At 43.9% G+C, this 27,731-nt stretch overlaps 1 protein-coding gene across 1 annotated transcript in view; it reads left to right on the top strand.

Moving 5' to 3' along the window:
• The first annotated feature begins 3,319 nt into the window (after positions 1 to 3,319).
• The window catches only part of LOC120065399 (disks large-associated protein 4-like), a 57,922-nt gene continuing 33,510 nt past the window's right edge, over positions 3,320 to 27,731 (top strand). The window contains 6 exon segments of the mRNA XM_039016383.1: positions 3,320 to 3,635; positions 3,762 to 4,261; positions 4,325 to 4,630; positions 5,384 to 5,607; positions 11,200 to 11,362; positions 14,321 to 14,585. Coding sequence (XP_038872311.1) covers positions 3,320 to 3,635; positions 3,762 to 4,261; positions 4,325 to 4,630; positions 5,384 to 5,607; positions 11,200 to 11,362; positions 14,321 to 14,585 — 1,774 coding nt within the window.

The raw sequence follows: 27,731 nt of genomic DNA, 5'->3' as shown, positions 1-27,731 counted from the left end.
TACTTTTTTCACATTTTGTTAGGTTAGAGTCTTATTCTAAAATTAATTAATTTGTTTTTTTCCCTCATCAATCTACACACAATACCCCATAATGACAAAGCAAAAACAGGTTTTTAGAAATTGTTGCAAATAAAATATACAAATAAACTGAAATATCACATTTACATAAGCATTCAGACCGTTTACTCAGCACCTTTGGCAGCGGTTACAGCCTTGAGTCTTCTTGGGTATGATGCTACAAGTTTGGCACACCTGTATTTGGGGAGTTTCTCCCATTCTTCTCTGCAGATCCTCTCAAGCTCTGCCAGGTTGGATGGGGAGCATTGCTACACAGCTATTTTCAGGTCTCTCCAGAGATGTAAGTCCAGGCTCTGGCTGGGCCACTCAAGCACATTCAGACACTTGTCCTGTTGGAAGGTGAACCTTAAACCCCAGCCTGAGGTCCTGTGCGCTCTGGAGCAGGTTTTCATTAGATCTCTCTGTACTTTGCTCCATTCCTCTTTGCCTCGATCCTGACTAGTCTCCCAGTCCCTGCCGCTGAAAAACATCCCCACAACATGATGCTGCCACCACCATGAGTCACCGTAGGGATGGTGCCAGGTTTCCTCCAGATGTGACTCTTGGCATTCAGTCCAAAAAGAGTCTTGTTTCTCATGGTCTGAGAGTCTTTAGGTGCCTTTTGGCAAACTCCAAGCAGGCTTTCATGTGCCTTTTACTGAGGAGTGGCTTCCGTCTGGCCACTCTACCATGCAGACATAGTTGTACTTCTGGAAGGTTCTCCCATCTCCACAGAGGAACTCTAGAGCTCTGTCAGAGTGACCATTGGGTTCTTGGTCACCTCCCTGACCAAGGCCTTTCTCCCCTGATTGCTCAGTTTGGTCAGGCGGCCAGCTCTAGGAAGAGTCTTGGTGGCTCCAAACTTCTTCTATTTAAGAATGATGGATGCCACTGTGTTCTTTGGGACCAAATCATGTCCAATCAATTGAATTTACCACAGGTGGACTCCAATCAAGTTGTAGAAACATCTCAAGGATGATCAATAGAAACAGGATGCATCTGAGCTTTCTTAAATCAATTTTAGAATAAGGCTGTAACATAAAACAAAATGTGGAAAAAGTCATGGGGTCTGAATCCTTTCTGAAGGCACTGTTTGTTTATGCTGTTTGTTCATTTTCTAAATTATTTTTTACAGCTTTTCTGCTACATATTCATACATTTTACATATACATTTTACATACATAGTACTTTTATATAAAACAGTCACATAACACTAATACATTACCAAACATAAGCTCTTTAATCCCACCCCTCAGCCACTCTCAGCCCATCCCACCTATCACTATAGACCACCCTTATTTGGTTTCCATGTGACATATATTTTGTGCTGTGATGTTTTACATTATATCTTTACCTTTCTAATCGTATAGTATCCACAGATTGTGAGCTAAAGATGAAAACCTTTCCTACGAATTTTATTATATTATTTATTGACTGACTATGGCTTTCCAAATCGCCCAACACTGATATTTGTAAGGTTCATTTTTAGTGCATGTTGTGATTTTTGAAACATTCCTGAACCTGTGACAAGAAAAAGGCTACAAAGGGAAAATACAAGAATAAATGATCTATTGATTCGGTCTCTTCGCCGCAAAATCTACAGAGCTGAGATTGTTGTATGTCCCATGCCCCATGTTTGTTTGTTATACAGCCAAAAATATTGGAGAAGTGGTTTATCCATACATCTCTGTTTTGGATAGATAACTCTTCGTGTTGTTGTTTGTTTAGTGTGTTCCAATTTTCCCAGAAGTGGTTAGATTCTATGGATTCTTCAATTACATTGAGGTGATTTCTGACATGCTATTCCTTCTTTTTCCGTAGTGTATTTCTGTATTGTTTTAGTGATTCGCCATATTGAAGGTGTAGGATCAGGTTTTCTGGATCTCTATGTTTTTGGTTGGATATGTTTCTCAATTTCTTTCTTTCTTAGGTTTTTCCATTCTTCACCAAACTATTTGTCATCGTTGTTTACAGTTTTAGATTTGATAGGGAAGCTGAGAGGTCAAATATACTGTTTTGGATTCTACTGCCAAGTTTGCACCTTCACTATCACAGTGAAATGTTTTGTCCAGGAAGTTGTATAAAAGGGATTGAATTTGCCTAATTGCTTTTTGGTAGGTTTCCACACTACTTTCCTTCCATCTATAGCATTTCTTAATATTATTCAGTTCCTTTGGCTTTGATGCCTCTTGACTGAGTATTGCTCTGTTCAAGAAAAATGTGATTTTGTTGTGATCTGATAGGGGTGTCAGTGGACTGACTGTGAACGCTCTTAGAGACTCTGGGTTGAGGTCAGTGATAAAGTAGTCTACAGTACTACTGCCAGGAGATGAGCTATAGGTGTACCCACCATAGGAGTCCCTTCGAGGCCTACCATCAACTATGTACATACCCAGCATGCAACAGAGCTGCATGAGTTGTGACCCGTTTTTGTTGGTTATGTTGTCGTTGTTGTGTCTAGGGGGGGCATATGGGGGAGGGAATGCTGACACCTCCAGGTAGGTGTTTGTCCCCCTGTGTGCTGAGGGTGTCCGGTTCTTGTCCAGTTCTGGCGTTTAGGTCGCCACCGACTAGTACATGTCCCTGAGCCTGGAAATGGTTGATCTCCCCTCTAGGATGGAGAAGCTGTCTTCATTAAAGTATGGGGATTCTAGTGAGGGGATATAGGTAGCACACAGGAGGACATTATCCTCTGTTGAGATAATTTCCTTTTGAATTTCTCTCTCTCTGTCTACCTCACACACACATTGACTCTACAATGTCATAGCTGTAGTTGTTCATGACTGCTAATGTGTTGGTTTCCACAAGACAAAATTAAAATGAACCCCCTGAACTGCATTGTTTCATTTCACTTCCAGTATTTCAACACTGATGTTCACCATGGAAAGCTGTGGGAAGCTGACTCATTGAGATCTAAATATTTCCTTCACAGCCCTCAGAGGGCTAGTCTGTTTCTGAGCATAAATGGGTGTGTTTGTTTGCCTGCACATTTATGTACTGTATGATCAAAATGGTGTGTGTGCATGCGTGCGTGCGTGTTTTTGAAAGTGTGTATATTATATTGTACAAGGGTGCCTTCAGGGGTGCGCTCGTGTGCATATTTGTGTGTACAGCATGACAGCATGCATCGGTGTGTTTCGGTCTGTCTGGGCAGAACCTACTCTCTCTCTCTCTCTCTCTCTGTTTTGTAGGACTTATCCTCCAGGCCTGTCGTCTCTTCCCGGCTGGGGAGTCTTCTAGAAGGGGGACCCTCTTGACCACCATGAAAGGGTTAGGAGCCAAACGCAACCGCCATCTGTCTGACTCCTGCGACCCCACCCAGGGCCCCCCGGAACCCCTGTACTCACACCAGGCGTCCACCCTGCCTCGTAGCCCCTACCTCCTCAGCCCCACCAGCATGGACCACTACGGCACCATGGATCCCCGCCACTACAACCCCAATATGGAAGCCCACCACAACCAGGGATCCCTGCCCCCGGACTACTCCCTCCCCCTCAACAACCAGCTGTCCAACAGCAGCACCTTCCCCCATGTCCACTACAACTCCCATTATGACCCCAGCGACTTCTCCCCGCCACAGGAGGACAGCATCGGCGGCATAAGTACAAGAACCCTGGGCACCTCCATGTCGATGGGGATGCATGGCATGAGCGGCATGGGGGGCCTGCAGAGCAGCCGGGGGGCCATGATCACCAGTGGTTCGGCAACTATCTCCGGCGGGGCCAAGATGAACCGGCAGTTGCAGCCCAACCTGCTGGACCAGTTGGAGAAGCAGCTGCCCGGGGGGCCTCGTGACGGCTTCAGCACGCTGCAGTTCCACCGGAGCACATCGGCCGCCCTCTCCGTCGCCTCCAAGCAGCGCACCGACAGCCCCGGGCGCATCCGTAACCTAGTGTGCTCCGTCCAGAAGCTCTTCGCCAAGTCACAGTCCATAGACGGTCACAACCTCAAGGGCGTCAATGGGCGTTCGGGGACGGGTAGCGGCAGCGGCGGGACCTCGTCCGGAACTGAGGACAGCAGGAAGCGGGACCGGCGTGCAAAGAGCAAAGACCGGGGCGGAGCCAAGTCAGACGGGGGCGGGACGGGCAAGCGGCGGCCGCGTTCCAACATGTCGGGCTACTGGAGCTCAGACGACCTGGACAACGCCGACCTCAGCAACTACCGCAACCCTATAGCCATGACGCTGGGACGCCCCACCACCCATGCCACCCAGCACACCACCCACGGTATTACCTACGATGCTCAGCAGGGGGCACTACAGCAGCAGCAGGGACAACAACAGAGCCGCTACGTGATTCACAGTGGCTACAACACCATTAGTTCGTCTAAGAGCAGCAACGAAGTCATGAAGTACCAGCAGATGCTGGCAGGACCCGGAGGTGGGGGAGGAGGGATCAGCATGGGAGTGAACAGTAATGACTTTATGAAGGGAGGTTCGTGGTCGACCCTGACCCTGGGTCAGCCCAGACAGGTGCTGCAGAAGGGCCACTCGGCTACCCTAGACCGGTCCATGCTCAAGTCCAAGTCGTGCCAGCAGGAGCTTGCCTGCCACTACCTGCAAGTGGGCCGACAGGTGAGTATTATCTAAACAATTTCTGTTGTCAAACGGTTATCATCATATCGGATGAAGTGCTGGACATAAAAAAAATGTGGAGACAAAGAATAAAGCATAGTGCATACTTAAATACAAATATATTTACTGTCAAGACAGTTTGTCAGGTCTGACATAAGATCTGTTTGGATCAAAACATAAAACATAAAAGTACTGTATGTGTTGGACCATTTGTGTGGCAGGTTGACTATTCCTCCACTATGTCTCAGTCAGCTGTCTCGTCTTTCAGTTTGTTCCGTTTATTTAACTAAAATATGGCCATTTCTGCAAATGTTTTCTTTTATCAGCCTGACTTTATGTGCTGACATTTATGGCATACCACTGTAAATGGCACACACACAATTCCATGTGACATTAACATGCTGTTATATAAATGTCAGTTCCAAGTCTACCTATAGAATTGTTTTGACTTTGTTCTCAAGTTTCAAAGTAAAGATATTCAGGGAGGAGTTGGTAACTGCCCTGTAGCACTCAAATCATTGTATTTATTTATTGCGTAATCGATAAAACCATATCTATGGTCAAGAAAAGTAGAGTGGGAGTCCCTCGGTGATACATTTTAGATCCTCTTTAGCCCATACTGTAGATACTGTAGATTATAGAGTGAATACTGTAAAACAAATTACATTATGTAAAAAAAAATATTATACTGTCACAATCATGTCAATATAAATGGCATATAGAAAAACATATCTGGGTTGCTGCTGCTTGCAGGGGGACTGGAGTAGCACGCTGGGCCGCAGCGGCGGAGGAGGAGGAGCCAATGAGATCCCATGTCGGCGCATGCGGAGCGGCAGCTACGTGAAGGCCATGGGCGACCTAGAGGACAGCGACGACTCGGACGGCAGCCCCAAGCCCTCGCCCAAAATGGCCGCCCGCCGTCAGAGTTACCTCAGGGCCACCCAGCAGTCTCTGAGCGACCAGCTACCGCCACGCAAGTAAGCTCAGTGCCAAAGTTTCATCACATGGACAATGGACATGTAAGCATAATGACATACAGTGCATTCGGAAAGTATTCAGACCCCTTGACTTTTTCCACATTTTGTTATAGACTTATTCTAAAATGAATTAAATAAAACATTTTCCTCATCAATCTACACACAATGCCCCATAATGACAAAGCAAATACAGGTTTTTAGAACTGAGCTCAGGTCCATCCTGTTTCTATTGATCATCCTTGAGACATTTCTACAACTTGATTGGAGTCCACCTGTGGTAAATTCAATTGATTGGACATGATTTGGAAAGGCACACACCTGTTTATATAAGGTCCCACAGTTGATAGTGCATGTCAGAGCAAGAAGTCATGAGGTCGAAGGGATTGTCCGTAGAGCTCCGAGACAAGATTGTGTCGAGGCACAGATCTTTGGAAGAGCATCAATAAATGTATTCAGTATTGAAGGTCCCCAAGAACACTGTGGCCTCTATCATTCTTAAATGGAAGAAGTTTGGAACCACTAAGACTCTTAGAGCTGGCTGCCTGGCCAAACTAAGCAATCGGGGGAGAAGTGCCTTGGTCAGGGAGGTGACCAAGAACCCGATGGTCACTCTGACAGAGCACCAGAGTTCCTCTGTGGAGATGGGAGAACCTTCCAGAAGGACAACCATCTCTGCAGCACTCCACCAATCAGGCCTTTATGATAGAGCGGCCAGACAGAAGCCCCTCCTCAGTAAAAGGCACATGACAGCCCACTTGGAGTTTTCCAAAAGGCACCTAAAGGAATCTCAGACCATGAGAAACAAGATTCTCTGGTCTGATGAAACCAAGATTGAACTCTTTGGCCTGAATGCCAAGCGTCACGTCTGGAGGAAACCTGGCACCACCCCTACGGTGAAGCAGGCTGGTGGCAGCATCATGCTGTGGGGATGTTTTTCAGGAGCAGGGACTGGGATTGAGGATTGAGGGAAAGATGAACAGAGCAAAGTACAGAGAGCTCCTTGATGAAAACCTCAGGACCTCATACTGGGGTGAAGGTTCACCTTCCAACAGGACGACGACCCTAAGGACACAGCCAGACTTGAACCAAATCAAACATCTCTGGAAAGACCTGAAAAAAGTACTGAGTAAAGGGTCTGAATACTTGTGTAAATGTGACGCTTAAGTTATTTTTATACATTTGCAAACATTTCTAAAAACCTGTTTTTGCTTTGTCATTCAAAAATCGAAGAAGAAAAAATTGATCCATTGTAGAATAAGGCTGTAACCTTAAAAAAAATATGGAAAAAGTCAAGGTGCCTGAATACTTTCCGAATGCACTGTATGACTTGGTAACACATTCAGGTGGAAGTGAACCTGGACTAACAACAATATTTATTTCGCATTTCAAACACGCAAGCAAATACACACACACAAATCCTCATGCCCACTCTCTCTTTCGCTCTCAAATCCATACATGTACACACATACACACACAGACTAACCACACATACACGGCCCATGACCCCATTTCAAACAGAGGTGTGACATGTACAAAGGAGACGGTCAGGCTTCCAGCTCTTGGCATTCCAGTTAACAGGCCTTGCATACTAAAGAGACTATAGCAAACACACACAGTCAGACAAGCTGTGCTCACTCAAGCGTGGGATTAAGCACCGTCAGACTCCCACCTCCTACCACCTCCTACACATGCCAGAGTTCCGATTACGGTTTCCTCATCCTTCATTTATTAAACGTTCTCACAACGTAATGGCTTGGCCTGAAATGATAGACTCCTCATACAATAGCGTTTCCGCAACATCACAAACATGAAGCCGCCTCAGCTTCTGCTCAGACAGACAGTGAGCCACCACAAACTAAGCTATAGTCTCATCATCTCACACTGACTGACTGAGGTTTCTAGCACGTTGTCTCTAGATGACATCTCTTTCTGAAGCAGACAGACACAGACTGGGCTAGACACAGAGGGACACAATGCATTGGGTATCCTATTCATTTTCACATAATGACAAACAAAATGAAACCCCATTTGGATGAATAGTGGCAGAGAGCTGGAGCACCAATGAGCAAGCTGCTGTGTTTTATTGTTTATGTCTCTGTTGATTTGCTCAAACAAAGACATTTGTTGTGTTCTCCGGGTTCTCTGTGGTCAGGGCTGTATTGAAGTAAATGTGTACCGATAAGATCTAAAACCTAATTTGGCACAAATGTAATTCCATTGGGGAGTTTAGATTGCCACCACAAAATGAGGAAGTCTAAAGGCAAAAGGAATACAGTACAATTTCAGTCCACAAGAGGACAGCAAATCACAAAGCAATAAGCATACATGCCTGGTAATATCACTTTATACATAAAATTACACTTTTTTGGGGTCACAGACACATAGAAAAATGGAATATATGAGTTACGTCATTATAGCAAGCTTTTTGTTGACAGAGACAACACACACACCATAATAACGCAGCAGGAAGGTTTTCTAAAAGAAGTAACAACATGGAGTAAAAAACACGCTAAATGACTCTAACCCTGCTCCCCTCCCTGCTAAAAACCAAATGTCACACCCCTGTTCTCCCTCGTGGTCTGCTCCACCCTGGTTGGCAGGAGCAGCAGAGCCCTGGATTACGCCATGCTGCAGGGGGAGCTGGAGGCACTGTGGTCTCCTCTGCACAGTGTGTCCTCTCTGCACCAACTGGGCAGGTCAGTGCTATGCAGTCAGCCAATCACCACCAAGGGGACAGGTTTACGCTTGCACCAGATTGGACGCTGTCCCCAATCAATCAGTCAGTCACCCAGCACCCAGTCCCCCAGGTCTTGCCCACCTCTTCGGTTCACCCATGCTCCGTCAGTGCCACTCACCACCAGCCCTCATCCCCTCCTCTCCACTCACCACCAGCCCCAGCCATGCCACTCACCACCAGCCCTTTCCTCCAAGCTAATTCTCCCACCCCATAAAAGGTGTGTCATTGCCCAGCTTGGAACATTCCATGCCAGGGGTACCCCGTCTGTACCCAAGGATCATCACAATCACAATCACAATTACATGACAAGTGCAATGTCATGTCACTATCACTGTGTGCCAGGAAATACCAAAAAAGTATAGGCTCTCTTTTTGTAATACCATTCAGTATTTCTGAGCTGAATTTGGATCATTTTCCCTAATGCTCTTTAATGTTGGCACCATGATGCGTGGAACAAGGCTTTACATATGCTTGACCTGTGTATCATTGGCTTTGCATTGTTTGTGTGCTATATGGGGAATATTATTGTAATGAGATGAGATGGGAGATATATTATTCACAGGTGTTATAATGGGGGCAGTGATGCTGACAGGTGTTATGATGGGGCAGTGATGCTGACAGGTGTTATGATGGGGGCAGTGATGCTGACAGGTGTTATGATGGGGGCAGTGATGCTGACAGATGTTATTAAGATGGGGCAGTGATGCTGACAGGTGTTATGATGGGGGCAGTGATGCTGACAGATGTTATTAAGATGGGGCAGTGATGCTGACAGGTGTTATAATGGGGGCAGTGATGCTGACAGATGTTATTAAGATGGGGCAGTGATGTTGACAGATGTTATTAAGATGGGGCAGTGATGCTGACAGGTGTTATGATGGGGCAGTGATGCTGACAGGTGTTATGATGGGGGCAGTGATGCTGACAGGTGTTATTAAGATGGGGCAGTGATGCTGACAGGTGTTATGATGGGGCAGTGATGCTGACAGATGTTATTAAGATGGGGCAGTGATGTTGACAGATGTTATTAAGATGGGGCAGTGATGCTGACAGGTGTTATGATGGGGGCAGTGATGCTGACAGATGTTATTAAGATGGGGCAGTGATGCTGACAGGTGTTATGATGGGGGCAGTGATGCTGACAGGTGTTATGATGGGGCAGTGATGCTGACAGATGTTATTAAGATGGGGCAGTGATGCTGACAGGTGTTATGATGGGGGCAGTGATGCTGACAGATGTTAGTAAGATGGGGCAGTGATGCTGGCAGATGTTATAATGGGGGCAGTGATGCTGACAGGTGTTATGATGGGGCAGTGATGCTGGCAGGTGTTGTGATGAGGGCAGTGATGCTGACAGGTGTTATGATGGGGCAGTGATGCTGACAGGTGTTATGATGGGACATTCATATTGACAGGCAATGTTCCCTCTAAACTGCACGCTCCTCCAGGACTGCCACGCTGAAGAAATGCCAGGCCACGCAGAGACGCATGAGATTGAACTTCATTGAGTTCGCCTCATTAGTTTGCACTATGTAGATCAACGTTTTTTCTGTGATCATTCAACATTATATCAGCCCCTTTTCAATGCAACAAACCAAAACAAATCTAACTTTGCAAAATGTAGTCTGTGATTTAATTGGAGGCAGAGCCAGAGCACAACGGAGTATCGTTTTATTTGCTGGGGTAGCCCACAATCGGTCTTTCAATCACCCGCGAGTGAATGTGCTTTTCAGATCAGAGCGCAGAGCTGCGCGTGTGTACATTTGTTGATATTCTTTGCTAGTTAGCGAGTTATTAGCCCAGTTTTAGATGAGTATAGGTCAGCAAAGGGGAGCTCCTGCTTCCTACAATAGCACAAAACGTGTAGGCTACATTCCAAGTGCTCTTTGAAAAGCCAGTCAGCTAAAAAGCTTGTCTTAATTAAAGGGGCAGTGTTGTATTTTGAGACGGGCTTAAATATGCAAACAAGCCAATAGGCAGAGTTGTCTAGTTCTCCAAATGGTAATAATAATGAATTGTATTTTGTAAAGTGGTTTCTTGCATCATACAACACAATACAATGCAATGTACAGTCACCTATTTGGCCCATGGTGTTACAGACCAAGTAAAAAAAATCATAAATTAATGTCAAGCCCTTCATAATGTAAAACCTTTTTTAAGTATCATGCAATGTAAACCTACATTGAAAACCACATAGGCTACTGTAGACCATATCATAGAAATCAAAACCTATTTCCATTTTAAAAATGTTATAGGATTTGCTCCATTGGTATTGTTGGTAGGCCTACATTATGCTCAAATAGCCACAATAGCCTATTGGCTAATGTCTAAAACTGGGAGGGTACAGCCTCAGAGTTGTAAACGCACGCCGGGAGTTGCACAAAATTCTCACAACATTCAAGTTTCCACTCACAAGAGCTAAAATTTGCTCAGTGCCCCGAAGAATTAGAGGGAACATTGCTGACAGGTGATATGATGGGGCAGTGATGCTGACAGGTGATATGATGGGGCAGTGATGCTGACAGGTAATGAAAGGAACCAGGGATGAGAAGTGACCTAACCTGAACTTCTTTCTACCTTTCTCAATTCCTCTTTCCTATCCTCTCCGTTCCTCTTCTTTTCTCTGCTTCGCTCCTCCTCCCCTTTCCTCTGATCTTATCCCCTTCTCTCCTCACATCAACTCTACCCTCCTCCTCTTCCTCATTCCCTTCCCTCCTCATATCAACTCTACCCTTCTCCTCTCCTTTCCTCTACCTCCTCCCCTGCTCTCATCCCTCTCTCACATCAACTCTCCCTCCTCCCCTCCTCTTCTCTCCTCCCCCTCTCCTCTCTTCACCTGCTCCTCTCCTCTTCAGCTGTCTTCCTTCACTTCGAGAGCTGTCTACCAATCGTAGCCTGGACAACCTGGACTGTCTGGGGGATCCGGTGAGGGGCTCCCTGTTCCCCCGCTGGGACGATGAGGATTTCAGCCAGGGAGGCGGCTGCAGCACCCTGGGGAGGAGCAGCTACATGGGCCAGGTCAGAGGTCACCAGGGATGGGGTAGTGAGGTACAACTGGCATGGGACTTAAACTTCTCAGGATAAGATTTTTTTTTTCTTCTTCTGATCCCCTTTCAGATTTGTATATATTTTTTGTGTCAGAATAGTGGGACTGTACAGAAAGAGGGAGATAGATGTAGGAAGGCACAGACAGGAGAGTGACTGAGACAAGGCTCAAACCCTGTTGCCAAATGCCATGCGTCATCCTGAGTTGGGAGCGTAACCACTACACCAGACTCTGGCATTTTAGACCATTTCATTGAACAGATTTTCATTTTAGAGTGACCTATCACATAAACTATCCACTCCTACACCTCAGTAGACTCTGTTCTAGAAGATTTTGTATACACCGGAATCCCAACACAGGAAGACCCATTGCCCTTCTACTGACAAGGTCACCATGGTGATAAAGAGTGTGCGGATCCTCTGATCTTTTACAAAAGGCCTGTCAAACTAGGCTTTACAGTCCATTAGTAAACGCAGCAAAAAAAGAAACGTCCCTTTTTCAGGACCCTGTCTTTCAAAGATAATTCGTAAAAATGTTACACAGATCTTCATTGTAAAGGTTTTAAACACTGTTTCCCATGCTTGTTCAATGAACCACAAACAATTAATGAACATGCACCTGTGGAACGGTCGTTAAGACACTAACAGCTTACAGACGGTAGGCAATTAAGGTCACAGTTATGAAAACTTAGGACACTAAAGAGGCCTTTCTACTGACTTTGAAAAACACCAAAAGAAAGATGCCCAGGGACCCTGCTCATCTGCATTAACATGCCTGCTGCAAGGAGGCATGCTGCAAGGAGGCGTGAGGACTGCAGATGTGGCCAGGGCAATAAATGGCAATGTTCATACTGTGAGACGCCTAAGACAGCACTACAGGGAGACAGGACAGACAGCTGATTGTTTTCACAGTGGCAGACCACGTGTAACAACACCTGTACAGGATCGGTACATCCGAACATCACACCTGCGGGACAGGTACAGGATGGCAACAACAACTGCCCGAGTTACACCAGGAACGCACAATCCCTCCATCAGTGCTCAGACTGTCCGCAATAGGCTTAGAGAGGCTGGACTGAGGGCTTGTAGGCCTGTTGTAAGGCAGATCCTCTCCAGACATCACCGCCAACAACGTCGCCTATGGGCACAAACCCACCGTCGCAGGACCAGACAGGTCTGGCAAAAAGTGCTCTTCACTGATAAGTCACGGTTTTGTCTCACCAGGGGGGAGATTCACGTTTATCGTTGAAGGAATGAGCGTTACACCGAGGCCTGTACTCTGGAGCGGGATCGATTTGGAGGTGGAGGGTCCGTCATGGTCTGGGGCGGTGTGTCACAGCATCATCGGACTGAGCTTGTTGTCATTGCAGGCAATCTCAACGCTGTGCGTTACAGGGAAGACATCCTCCTCCCTCATGTGGTTCTGAACTGGCAAATCTGGTGCAGTCCATGAGGAGGAGATGCACTGCAGTTCTTAATGCAGCTGGTGGCCACACCAGATACTGACTATTACTTTTGATTTTGACCCCCCCTTTGTTCAGGGACACATTATTCAATTTCTGTTAGTCACATGTCTTTGGAACTTGTTCAGTTTATGTCTCAGTTGTTGATTCTTGTTATGTTCATACAAATATTTACACATGTTAAGTTTGCTGAAAATAAACGCAGCTGACAGTGAGAGGACGTTTCTTTTTTTGCTGAGTTTATATGTTTAGCATTTTGACCCCATCTTGGGGAATTTAAAACGTTTAATTCCGAAAATGTATGTTGATTGACATGTAAATTAGTAGAAGAGTTATTTGGAGCTGCAAGGTACAATGTTAATTATTACACCTCATTATTTCAGAAGCCTTCCTGTGAAATGTTACTGTATATCAAACAAAACAGTACAACAATGCAATTGAGTAGACACATGCTGCTGTTATAAATATACAGTACTATAGGACTACTGGAGCAAAAACAGGTCTGGGACCAGGTTATAGATCTCATGCTCTCACTTTCTCTCTCTCTCTTTCTCTCGCTCGCTCTCTCTGTCACTGCTCCCTGCTCTTTGATTTGTTACCACTAAAGCGTGAGGCCGAGCCGACTCCATAAGTTACAACTCAAACACCATATTTATTATATTCCTGTCACTCCAACATTGTGTTAGGCATTTTAGTAAGCTTGGTCATGTCCCTCAGTCAAATCTCAGTCCTTCATTTGCACTACTGCTCTAATCTAATTTCTCACCAAGTTCATGCGAGTCAATCAAATTACTAGTTTTTATGAGAAGTTAAGACATCTTTGATTAATACTATGAAAGTGACACTGAAACTAATGGGCAGTAAAAAAATATATATATATGTAGCATGTTAACTACCTTGGACTTTGACTATAAGTTGCTATAAGGAGTTGATTCGGGGTCGGGACAAAGTGTTACTGCTGCACTTTGCTTTCCTCTCACCCAGCCTTAATACTGTAATGTGTCCTTTCGGCTGCATTTGATTGCATCCACGCCAAATGTCACACAGGTGGAGCTAGCTCACCCCTCTTACAGACATTGTCAGCTATGCTCTCCATGGCAGACCTGGCTGAGTTCAAATAGTATTAGAAATTTGAAAAACTCTTCAGCCAATCTGTTTTCTTCAGCCTGCCTGAAGTACCTAATGGGTAGTGTTAGCACTTTTGGGACTATTCCATTGGTTCCAATACGCTAGGTAAGCTTGATTGATAAGCACAGTTAAAGTATTCGGGAAAAATCTAAATACTACTTGAACCCATGTCTAACGACCATGCCTCTCTTGTCCCGGGACAAACCATGCATTTCTGTCCCAGTCTGGACATCTAGCCTGAAGTAGTAGCCATGCAACGCTGTCCTCTCACTCTAGCACTGCCACCCAGGCCGTGATGCCATCCTATGCCACTAGTGCCAACCTGCCTCTCTCCTTCCAGCTGCAGGACCTGGAGATGATTAGCCAACGCTACGACGATAGCTGCTCTGAGTCGGCGTTCCGAGAATCCCACACACTTTCACGCTCCCATTCCCAGGCGTTGGAGCCTCCGGATCTACCAATGCCCACGTGCTTCCGATCCCGTAGCCATAGCTACCTGCGGGCCATCCAGGCCGGATGCTCACAGGATGACGACACTGCTTCCGTGGACTCGGATTCACCGCCGCCGACCGCCACTACCGTTCGCACCTATAGCACCAGCACTGGTGAGTAGGCTTACCTACTGATGCTGATCAATGGTTAGTTTTGCACTTTTACCTGCTAATGGTTGAGCTTTGCATTAGGGAGCTGGGTATTAGGTTAAGCTGATTCTAGATCTGTGCCTATGGGCAACTTCGCTGGATTCTTATTGTTGTTGTCGAGAAGGAACCCACAAGTAAGCATTTCGTTGGATGGTGTGGTGTATACCATGTGTGTTCCGTACATAAGACTAATAAAATGTAAACTTGAAAAAAGTGAATTATTGGATAATGGATTATGCAACGTATCCTACACCGTCGCTGATTAAATTATATTCCTGAATAAAGTTTTGTGTTATTGGTTTGTGGCTGCAAACTGTAATGCTGTGAGAAGAGAATTGTGAAAGTGATGTAATCTTATGGGTCGAGATTGACAGAGATTGACCTGGTTATTGGTTATGTTTGTGTATAGAATCATACCTGTGAGCTCTCTCTGTTTGATTGAGGCGTAACCAATAGAACTCTACATTAATAATTTATTCTTGGCTAGTGACAGTTACCTGGCAATGGCCATTTTGTGGTGGTGGCTGCAGGGGCGGAGCCAAAATATAATTCGCTACTGGCAGTTTAATGCTGATTGACATCTCATTTCACCTCTTGTTGAAAGAAGCATTTATTTTGGCGTTCAGGGGCGCATTTTTCAAATTGAGGACAAGGAAGAGAGAATATTAACGTCACTTGCGAGATACAGAAGAATAAGAATAAGAAGAACATACAGAAGAAGAGAGAATATTTCCACGAGCTCTTTTCGCAATTGGCGAAAGCAGTAACTTGGCGAAAGCAGTAACTTGGCGAAAGCGAAAGCAGTAACTTTTAAGGTTTTTTATTTATTTAACCTTTCTTTAATCAGGAAGGGCTCATTGAGATTTAAAATCTCTTTTTCAAGAGCGTCCTGGCCAAGATAGGCAGCACCTCGTCATTAGAAAAATTACAGACAAACAACATTTACCATCGGGTTTAGGTTTCCTGAACAACTTTTACGAAAGTTGAGTCGCTGTGTAAGTTAACCTTAGACCTTTGGCTCCATTAACAGACAGTTAATCAGATGAGAGATCGGTTCCCAATTTAGCTTAACATCATATTTACATCTGTGCTAGTAATACACACATATACAGTGCAGTGTCGTAAGTTACAGTATACGAATGTTTAGCTAATGTGGGGTAACTAGTAGGCTACAGCTGTCAGTGTTCAGCAAGTTAACATTCAGCAATTTGAAATCCATTAACTCAGTTCGATTTTCGTACTTTAACTCAAAACGAACAATTGTTATTATCAATTTGTTAACGTTACTCAAAAGATTACCACAATTTGCAGATAGCCTGTTTGCTATCGTAAAGGTGTAAGAAATTATAGCTAGCTAGCTACTTACTGCAGAGTAGGGCTAGCCATGATTTAACTAGTAACTTAGGCTGGTAGTTGATTTTAAGGTACAGTTAGGATAATGGGGATTTGTAATTAAGATTGAGATTGGACTAAAATATGAGTAATTGGATGCTTAGATGTAACCATAGACTCTCTTATTTTTGCATAGGGTCAATTAAACATGAAAAGAAAGGGAGAGATATCAGACTTCTGTTCCAAAAGGACCCAATGGTAGGCCAGGCCTATACTTTAAACTACACATTTTAGTTAGCAGATGTTAGTATATAATCTTGTGGATCCCTTAATTATACATTTCCATAGAGATACAACACATTATTTAACGTGTATTTCAGACATTTCAAGAACCAGAGAAGAGGGTCCTGTACAGCCGTGTTTGAAAACATTTCCCAGAACTCAGCATGGTACTAGGAAAAGGGCTTTCAACAGCTCCTAGTATAAGGACAATTCATGGCTTGAATATTCTGTCAATCAAGATTTGACTTATTGTTTCAACTGTAGGCATTTTTCTCTGCCCAATACACCTGAATCTGCCTTCACAACACAGTTAGGTTTTTGTAACTGGAAAAAGGCGTTGTTTGAAAGATTCTGGGTTTAATCTCCATTCGAAGGCAGAGCATCATATCGATGCTATGTATGCTTGGAATCAGCATAAAAGGGCTATTGACAGCAACTCATCAATGTTAGATGTCATAAATGAGGACCGGAAAAAGAAAGTGGAGGAAAACTGTACTGACATTAAAACAATTGCAGATGTGCTCCTATTAACTGCCACTCAAAATATAGCGCAGAGAGGTCATCGAGAGTCTGATGACTCTCACAACAAGGGTCATTTTTTGACAATCTTAGAAGAAATAGCAAAGCATGACCCTCTCATAGAAAAAAGGATGAATGCATGTGGCAATGCTAAGTACACAAGCCACCAAATCCAGAAGGAAGTTGTTGAGGGTTGAGCTGAGATGGTACAAAGTTATATAATAAGAGAAGTAAAAGAAAGTGGAGTTTTTAGTGTAATTGTAGATGAAACTAAAGATTTAAATAAAAAATAACAAATGTCTTTAGTTGTGAGTTACTATTACAACGGGACCATCCACAAAAGCTTTTTACACTTTGTCAGCTGAAAGCTTAGATGCAGCAGGTCTCACAAAAAGGATAATTGATTGCCTTGAAAAACATGGTCTGGACACAATAATTTTGTGGGGCAAGGCTATGACTGTGCATCCGTCATGAGCGGAAAGCATTCTGGTATGTCTGCACAGATTAAAAAGAGCACATTGTTTGAATTTGGTTCTTGTCGATGCTGTAAAATCAGGGCCTGAGGCAGTTAACTTTTTTGCTCTCCTGCAGAAGCTTTATAACTTTGTATCTGGCTCGTACGTTCATCTCAAGTAGCTGGCAGTTCAGAAAGAGCTGTATCCCCAACAGCAGCCCAGGGAACTACAGAGACTTACGGATGTAAGGTGGGCATGCAGATACACGACATGCCGTAATCTGAGGGACAGGCTTCCAGCAGTTCTGAGAATGCTACAGGACATCACACTTGAAAATAGTGGTGATAGATCAGTGGAGGCAAGGGGCCTTCTTTCTCAGATGTACATTTCATAGGGCTTTTGGTTACCTTTCGTAAAGTGCTTGGTGATGCCAAATGTCTTTCTGACATGCTCCAATCAAGCTCTCTTGACCTAGAAAGGGCTGTGGATCTAGTAGGTGCCCTTACAGACCCATTACAGGACTACCTAAGTGATGGTTACTTTGGAGAACTATGGAAAGAGGTTGAAGAGATTGCAGAGCACTGCAAAATAAGTGTACAAACAGTGTGTAAAAGACTGCTTAAGATTTCACGACTCATTAATGATGAGCACTGTAGGACAGAAAAATGGTGACCAAAGTGATGGTGAGAGCTTCCAAAGAGCTATCTTTTATCAGGTGCTTGACAGTCTCACAGCTGAGCTGCAGAGGCGTTTTTCAAATAAGAATTGTGAGACAATGCAAGGGGCCCAGTCTCTCAACCCAAAGAGTACAACATTCTTGAATGAGGAGCCTCTGTTTGCCTTTGCTCAGACCTTTGAGTCAGATTTAGAGGACCTCAAACATGAGGTTCATCAAACCAAGTGACTTCTTGATAGGAGAGAGAAAAGTGGAAGGGACAGACCGTCTACTCTCCTTGACTTTGTTGAGTTTCTAGAACCTTATAAATAGATCTTCCATGAGCTATTTCGACTCTGTAAGATTTCTGTTGTTACACCAGTCAGCAGTGCTTCTTGCGAGAGAAGCTTCTCAGCTTTAAAAACTGATTAAAACCTACCTTAGGACAACAATGGTTGATGACAGGTTAAGTCACCTCGGAATTCTCAGTGTTGAGTCAAGGAGGCACGCTCCCTCAACATGGATGAGTTTGTGAAACATTTTGCCAGTTCTCACCAGAACTGCAGAATTATGCTGTTTTAAATCTACCTAGGATTATTTGGCATTGAGGCGGTCCCTCTGGTCATGATTAAAACCTGCACTGTGTACTAGCTAGTACACTGACATTCTAAAATTATAAATCCAAAGGGTATCATGTCACACAGATTTAATTTGGTCTTGATTAGGCCAATTCCAAAACTTTCTTTGCTATTAGTTAACATAATCTATATGAGCATAAATATGATACTGTACGTTTGTAATATTGATGAGCACCAAAATTATTTTAATTTTTTAAGTCCATTTCTGCTTGATACCTGGTATGTCAAATTGCAGTGTTTTTTTGTAAATTAACTTAGGTAGCCCTTAGGTAGCCTTGGCCACCCCCTGGCTAACCCATGTATAAAACTCTAGTTCCGGCTGAGCAAATACAGAGGCTGAAATAGACACTCGGTTCGTTAGAATTGACATCGTGAATTTCTTTGCTATTTTGTATCCACGTGCTACAATGCAGGTTACAGTGTGTCATGTTGGTTGTTGTCAAAAGCCTCCACATCGCGGCACTGTTGACCGTTTTCGCCACGCCACTTGACCCGGTTTAAAGAGACCGTTTCCTTGACAGTAGGCTTTACCAAAAGCTTGCTGTTACTATTTATCGTCTTTGACAGAAACTGTTTCGACTTTGGTTGTTTAGAAGTCAACAGCTCCTGCGATGTTGTCTTCATTTTTTTTTATTTTTTTTTATTCTGATAGGCTACGAGGGTAAGTGTTTGGTGCCAATAATGTGACTTCTATGGAAATATCTATCTCACTCGCTTCTCAAGTCCTGAACAGCTTTACATTCTATATTGTTCGAGCATGTGACGCAAAGGTGGCTACAGTATCGTATATACAGTAGCCACTGCTATTTGAGTTTGAAAGTAAACCTGCGGCGAGGACACAGTTGAGTTCACTGAGGTATAACATTTGGCCACTGTCTATAGATGCGCAATATTCGGCAATCGAGATCAGAGCGCGCACGATGTAGCCTAATGTAAAGTAAGGTTTCATTCATTATTGTGTGCGAAAGGCGGATCATATTGTATTTAACTGTACGTCGCTATGGATAAGAGCGTATGTTAAATGAAAAATGTATTTTGTTTTTGTGTAGGCTATTACCAATAAGGTATCTAGGTTTATCTGAGCAACTTCATTCTACATTTCTGTGAAAATAGCCTGCCCTATAGCCAAGGAGAAGTTGTTCATATTGATATGTCTTGGCAATCAATTCTCATTGTCAACGAAGAAACCTCACTTGTAATGTAGGCTATTGGCTATGTAAGCTATACAAATAAAATGGGCATAATGTCTATATCGCCCTGAACCAGTGAAAGCAGATCTGTTAGTCACAAGGTAAGACCGGTAAGACTGACTGTGAATAGTGTGCCATATTACCTTCTTTTTTTAGCATCATTGTATCCATACAGCAAGGTTTCCCAAAATATATCCTGGGTCCACAGTTAGTTTTTTTGCCTTAACACTACACAGCTAATTCAAATAACCAACTCATCATCAAAAGTGTTGATTATTTGAATCAGCTGCGTAGTGCTAGGGCAGCGTTTCCCAAATTCGGGCCTCAGGACCCCAAGGGATGCCCGTTTCTGTTTTTGCCCTAGCACTACACAGCTGATTAAAATATTAAAAGCTTGATGATTAGTTGATTAGTTGAGTCACCTGTGTAGTGCTAGGGCAAAAACCAAAATGTGCACCCCTTGGGATCCCCAGGACTGAGTTTGGGAAAACCTGCGCTAGGGCAAAAACCAAACGTGCACCCGGGGGGCCAAGGACCAAGTTTGGGAAACCCTGCCGTAGAGGAATATCAGCACAACAGAAAGAAACCACCTATAGAGGGCAATTCCGATGAAGGACTGTGTCCCACAGCTAATTACAGATGTGTCTGAGTGGTATAGCCAGTGTGAAGCCCAGGGTTTGGCACCAACCACGTTAAGAATCTATCTGGCCGATATGCTTTACAATGGGTCATTCACTTTCATGTGTTAATTTACTCCTGACATGTTTATGCAGCTCCTCCACACAACGTTACTGTTCCCCCTCCCTACATCCTTAGTTACAGATCAGATGCCTGCCCTGAGGGCCATATTGACCACTACTTTCCCCTCTCAAGTGCTTTTATTGCTTATGGGCTTGTGTGGATGTCCCTCTGCCACTATGGTATTATTTAGGGGGACCCATCCCATCACCATGTAAAGCTTACTAGAGTGCTCTACCACAGAAACCAGTAGTACTGTTATTAGGACCATGTTATGACGATGTGTGTGCCCATGCAAGGACTAGTGCACCCCCTGCGATGGGAGGCTGGGTAAGTGAGGTTCTGTGTTAGCCATGGGATTAGTGGAAGAGTACGAGAGGGCAACCAAGTCATAAATGAACCACTTTTATGTTAAGGAATCTCCCAGGGGATTAGAATAGATTATAAAGACATGCTTTAAAGAGCAACTGAGCATTTTGAGGGCACTCCAAACTGACACTCCAAGTCCACAATACTGACCAAAATCAAATTTCATTTGTCACATACACGTGATTAGCAGATGTTTTTGCGGGTGTAGCGAATTGTCATTCAAGATGAATTCACATAATTATAGGATCTTCTCACCCTGTCAACAGAGTGGCGTACACCTTCTAAAGTAGTGGGGGCACCTGCCAAGTCCTAGACCTTTGGCCTGGTGGAAGGAACAGACACACTCCATCATGGGAGGGATATTCCAGAGTGAAAGCTCAACAGCTCTCCTAGAAGCATGTCTCATTACTGGAATGTGTGTAATATAGGGATGAGCACATATCCTCTGGGTACTCGGTTAAAGAGCATATTTGGCCCCTGTGCCCCTCTATTAGCCACTTCTCCTCTTCTGCTCTCTTTGCTAATCTGTTTCCATGTGGAGGGAGGAGATCTGGAGTAACATCTGCTAAATATGTGTATGAGACCAATAAAATATGATTTGGATTTGATATGAGACAGCAATGCTCAGGAAACTAAATACCCACTGGGCAAAAACTGGTTGAATCAATGTTGTTTCCATGTCATTTCAACCATCAAAGTCATCAACGTAAGGGAATTTCTTTTTTTCACCCAACTTTAACCTAAATTCTGGTTGATTTTCGGTTGATTTCACATTGAATTCACATTAGTTGACAACTCAGTCAAATGTAAATCAAAACTAGACGTTGAACTGATTTGTCAGTAAATAGCTTGGCAGTATATAGTTGTCTTCTTCACTTACGTTCTAAATCAATTCTTTACATACTTTGGTCTTTTAAAGCCCTTTAATGGAGTTCCATCACCAACAGTGATGTAGGTTGTGGGAATGTGGTTGGCCAATTTCCCTTTTCCAGAACATTCTCATAGCTAACTGTAGAACCCTAATAATAGGGGACAGACTCACTTGACTGTGGTGAATTGACTGTGGTGAATGTCGAGAAAATTGTAGTTTTCAGTGATTAAATAGTGGTCCAGTTACCGAAGGGAGCCAAGAAACTGCAGTGTGTAATTTTCCTGACTCTCAGCCCTGCCTAGCAAAGCGAAGAGCTAGTGAGCTACACAGTCGGCAGTGAAAGGACTGAGGATGACTCATTCACACCCATGAGCTCATAATTTGACACTAAAACCTGGGTGTTAGCGGAGAGATTAGCTGTAGCTATGTGGGTGTGATCTATGATCCATGAGATCATACCATTCTAAACGGCCATCCTCCTCAACTCCTCCCAACCCACCGCTGGAGATAAGCTATAGGGACTTTCTCAGCCTCACGCTGTGTTCAGTTGGTATCAACACAACACAGAATTCACAGGACTGACAGGAGTTAATTTGCGCTTTTCAGGCCCCAAGTTTCAATAGTTGTTCTGCATTTCGTTGACTTTGTGTCGACAACAATGTCGACCTTGCTTAGAGTAGCAGCTGAATGTCTGGCTTTGGTTGAAGCAAGCCTTGTGAATTCTAGAAGGAAAGTGTGTTTTGTGAGTGAGATTGTGGCTAGTGTGGTCATACTGAAACAATAGTCCTAATTCTTTTAGGTCTGTTTTACTGTGGGCAGCAGTTAATTGAAAAGAGGTTGGGGAGTTGATTTGGCCACTGAATGGGCTGAAGTCCTGAAGGGAAGGTAGCCAAACCACCAAGGCCAGGTCCAAATCCTTTATGTTCTCTGGAGAGACTACTTGTCTAAGTAGGATGACAGGAAGGCTGGCAATTCCAAGATGGCAGATAAGCAGAAGCAAGTTAGGTTCTCAGTTGCTAGGATCAGGAAAGCAGGCACCTGATTTGTCTGTCCATTGTCTCTAATTGTCCAATCCCATTCCTATCTATGGTACATTTCCCATAAATTAGCATAGCGAGCCAAGACCATTTGTTATGTTCATTTTTGTTTTGTTTTATATAGTAATTGGCAAGAGACCTACTCCTAAGCACTTTTCTTGGAAGATGCTTAGTGTAATGTATCTCAAATGGTTGGGATTGTACTTTACGGTTCTGTGTGAGTGGAGTCATTTGGACACTACCTATGTTCAGTTATGTATTTTTTCTTCAAATCAAGCCGTCCCTGACCTCCAGTTGTCTCTGGGGAAGCAGGACTAAAGAGTACTAAATACAAACTGCTGATATGCCTCTGTCCCTTTACGTTGCCAGTGCCACGGCATCTGTCTGTTTCTTTTCACCCCTGATGACTAGTGAAAACTTTAGCACCCCCATCTACAGAGAGAAAGCCTTGTCCCACTTAGTATGTTCATTTTTTTTGTAAGGACAGTGTGCAAATCATTGGTACGGTGACACTCTCTCCCTCTGACACCCCCGGATTTACGAGCAGGTGTTAAATCTGTGCCACATCGCCAGGGGAGGCAGCTTTTCGCCACCTTTTCTGTGGTGTCATCTCTGTCATGTAATAACCATCAGGCTGCCAATTAGGGAAGTGGCGGTCACAAAATGTAATCAGCCGGTGATTGTCAAACAATTAACTGTCGGTCTCACGGTAATTGACCGTTAATTAACATAAACACATTTAGCATTTCCTGGCTTCCACTCTTAGCCTACAAGCTATTGTAAAAAAAAAAGTCAAATCCATGTAATATAGCCTACACCTTCACATAAGTCCATTATTTATTTTAGACAGGTCTAAAGAAGCATGATATGAAGCAAATGTAGTCTATTTCAGAAGAAAAGAATAGCATGCTCTGAGTTGTCCTGATGTGGCTTTGTGAAATGGCTGTGGGCTGCACTAGTTCATTTAGCAGGCAAGATTAGCTTATAATTCTGTGACATTATTTTATGTTATTTTATAGAATGAATAATGCAATTGAACAAAGCTGAATAAAATATAAATATTTCCTCCAAACGATTTGAGGGAGTGCGCACATGCAGCTATTCTGTGTTGAGTGGTTAACAAAGAAATAAGTATTCCTGTATGCCTAATTTAGAGTTATTAATGTGCCTTTAGTTGTTCTACAAATGTTGGGCTATGTTTTGAATTTTAATACATAGTATGGCTGCATGATGAGACTGATGATTTGAAAAAAGTCGTTTGAAAGGCATGAGCTCTGCTTTGTTTTTTTGCACAGGCGGTACTCACTCCAATAGTCTCTCATTCACAATTCGACATGCACTTGATAATGCCTCAAATTCCAAGGCGGCATCCCCTTTGTGGCCGTAATTCACCCTAAAAAAATCCTGCCTGTTAATTATCTATAGGCTATATTTCAACTTGTCAATTTCTAATAATTTTCTAACAAGTTGTATTTTCTAACAGTTTGAATTGAGGTGTGTTCCGCCTCCTCATTAATTCACATTCAGCGTTGCAGACAATTTATTTTTGAGGTTTTACTGAGCCGGATAAACTTCTCTCTTCGAGGAGAGCCCCTTCATTCATGTTTGCGCAGATCAAGTATGCATATATTTGCGCAGTCTTGCAAGAATGTATGTATGTATGTAAACTCAGCAAAAATAGAAACGTCCTCTCACTGTCAACTGCGTTTATTTTCAGCAAACTTATCATGTGTAAATATTTGTATGAACATAACAAGATTCAACAACTGAGACATAAACTGAACAAGTTCCACAGACATGTGACTAACAGAAATGGAATAATGTGTCCCTGAACAAAGGGGGGTTCAAAATCAGAAGTAACATTCAGTATCTGGTGTGGCCACCAGCTGCATTAAGTACTGCAGTGCATCTCCTCCTCATGGACTGCACCAGATTTGCCAGTTCTTGCTGTGAGATGTTACCCCACTCTTTCACCAAGGCACCTGCAAGTTATCTGACATTTCTGGGGGGAATGGCCCTAGCCCTCACCCTCCGATCCAACAGGTCCCAGATGTGCTCAATGGGATTGAGATCCGGGCTCTTCGCTGGCCATGACAGAACACTGTCATTCCTGTCTTGCAGGAAATCACACACAGAATGAGCAGTATGGCTGGTGGCATTGTCATGCTGGTGGGTCATGTCAGGATGAGCCTGCAGGAAGGGTACCACATGAGGGAGGAGGATGTCTTCCTTGTAACGCACAGCGTTGAGATTGCCTGCAATGACAACAAGTTCAGTTCAATGATGCTGTGACACACCGCCCCAGACCATGACAGACCCTCCACCTCCAAATCGATCCCGCTACAGAGTACAGGCCTCGATGTAACGCTCATCCCTTCGATGATAAACGCAAATCTGATCATCACCCCTGGTGAGACAAAACCGCGTCTCGTCAGTGAAGAGCACTTTTTTCCAGTACTGTCTGGTCCAGCAATGGTGGGTTTGTGCCCATAGGCGACGTTGTTGCCAGGGATGTCTGGTTAGGACCTGCCTTACAACAGGCCTACAATCCCTCAGTCCAGCCTCTCTCAGGCTATTGCGGACAGTCTGAGCACTGATGGAGGGATTGTGGTGTAACTCGGGAAGTTGTTGTTGCCATCCTGTACCTGTCCCGCAGATGTGATGTTCGGATGTATCGATCCTGTGTAGGTGTTGTTACACTTGGTCTGCCACTGCGATCAGTCCGTCCTGTCTCCCTGTAGTGCTGTCTTATGCGTCTCACAGTACAGACATAATAAACACCTGCTCTGCCCAAACCCTCCCCTAACCCAGACGACACTGGGCCAATTGTCCGCCGCCCCATGGGTCTCCCGGTCGTGGCCGGCTGCGACAGAGCATGGACTGGAACCAGGGTCTCTAGTGGCACAGCGAGCACTGCGATGTAGGGTCTTAGACCACTGCGCCACTCTGGAGGCCCTAACGGTGCATTTTTATGGAGAAAATTATCTTCCCCAAACTTGAAACTCACGAGCTGCTTATATATGCCAGTTAGGCTCTGCACCCCTTGTAAAGCGGATTAATGTGCTTAATTTTAATAAGTTATTTGGCCACTTTAGTTGGGGTACAAACCTTATTAAAACATTTCGGCCCATGGGCTAGGCTACATGAGGTGTGCAACTATGATTTGAAAAAGTCGCAAAAAAAAGGCATTGTTTCTTATGCTGGGCATCATTCACAAGTGATAATATATAATTCACAATAATATTGTCATCCATTAGACTATTCTTGATTTAATCTTGTCTTTACATATACTAAATAATATTTGTGACATTTGTTTTGATTTAGAATGGACCATTATCCTGCACCTGTACCCTAACAGGGGCAACGGGGAAAAATACATGTAATATATTCACTTAAATAGCGAATGGAGGACGCTTTTCCCTGTGGTTTATTTTCATGCCAGCCAGGTGGGCTGTACTCCTGTTGTAAAGAGAAGCAATGTGCTTAATATTAGGTAAGTTGATTAAAAAATATAGTAGGCCTAGCCTATAGAAAGCTGATGGGATCCTCCTCTTTTTATTAGTGGTCATCACTCTGTTTTCTCCTGCAATTACATAGCCTATAGAAATGTTGCGCAACATGAGCTCATGGGCTCTCATGAAGTGTTTGATTAGATTTACCATTACATTTGCATTGATGTCAGAGTGATTAGAGGGACAATAGAGCGCTGAGTACCAGGCAGTTATCATGTTTGGTAGGCTACGAATGACCAGCTGTAGCATCAGAGCTTGGAGAAGCCTAATTACCGTGACTAAACGGTCATGTGGAATTTGACTGCCTTCATGACTCGTGATCGCCGGCGTGGCGGTAATACTGTCACCGCAACAGCCCTACTGCCAATGGGCATGTAATCATCTCATTTTTTTGTTTGCGTCGCCAGTTCTTCTTGGGAGCGAGATCTAGTGGGGGAGAGAGAAAGTGATAGATGCTGAATATTTGTTTTATTACACTGTTTTGTCATTAGTGTTGCTGGGGTATCTGCTGTTCATTATCATGTCTGCTTATTGCCTGACATTTTGTTCATTATGTAATGAAGTGCTTGCCTTTGCATCAGTGTGAAAGTTTCAGCTTCTCAGCTAAACAGTAAGTAATTTGTAAACAGACACGTAAAATGACTTGTCATGACAACTATCCTGCTTAGTTTGCATCAGGTGGTTGTCTTGCAGTTGGACAGTTTAAGGTGCCACATGGTTGAGTTAGCGTCTGTCCATTATACAGCATTGTTTACACGTCCAAACAACTCATGGTGAACTAGTCTCACAAGTGGCCAGCTTGACCAGTGTCCAGAGGGCAGGATAAGACCAGACCGTTGGCCCCTTTCACATTCCACTCAGAGTAAACATTTTGAACAAAGCTCCGGGTTGTTGCATTCCTTCTGGTTAAGTCAGAACAGCTACTCTTATTTAATAGAATTGCACTTCGGGGGTGGCAGCCAGCAACGAGTACAGCCTGAGCTTCATTAAGTCAGGAACGGTATTTAGATGTTTGCAAAGCCTTAAACTGTTTTGCAGATGGGTTCTGAAAACGAGCTTTGTCAGCATCACAATTCTGTACATTACTGGTGGAAGGATTAGTTGCATTATCGCAGTCATCACACACTGGACTGACTATGTTGTATGTAAGTGATTAGGCGTAACAGACAGACAGGGAAATGTACTCCGGAGACCTGCACTCTCTTCCGCTATCCATATAAGATCTCACATTTAATTGTCATTTAAAGGAAAATTCCACCAGAAAACTATCTTTGAAAGTTAAATATCTTGAAAACTTTGCTGACATGCAAAACATTTTGGGAGTACATCAAAAATGGACTAATAAAACAAATGCCAAAAGATGGTGGAGTTTTCATTTAATTTAAGTGGCTTCCTTTCCTTCAACTTGACTGATCTGAAGATACCAGGCTAGGGGAAAGCAATATGGGAGGATGCCTTCACCTGTCCATTTATTTAATGGCAGGTGCAAATGGCCCAAAGAAGACATAAAGG

Source organism: Salvelinus namaycush, chromosome 20 (genome assembly GCF_016432855.1).
Source record: "Salvelinus namaycush isolate Seneca chromosome 20, SaNama_1.0, whole genome shotgun sequence".
NCBI lineage: Eukaryota > Metazoa > Chordata > Actinopteri > Salmoniformes > Salmonidae > Salvelinus > Salvelinus namaycush.
This window is presented reverse-complemented; position numbering and strand designations above follow the sequence as displayed.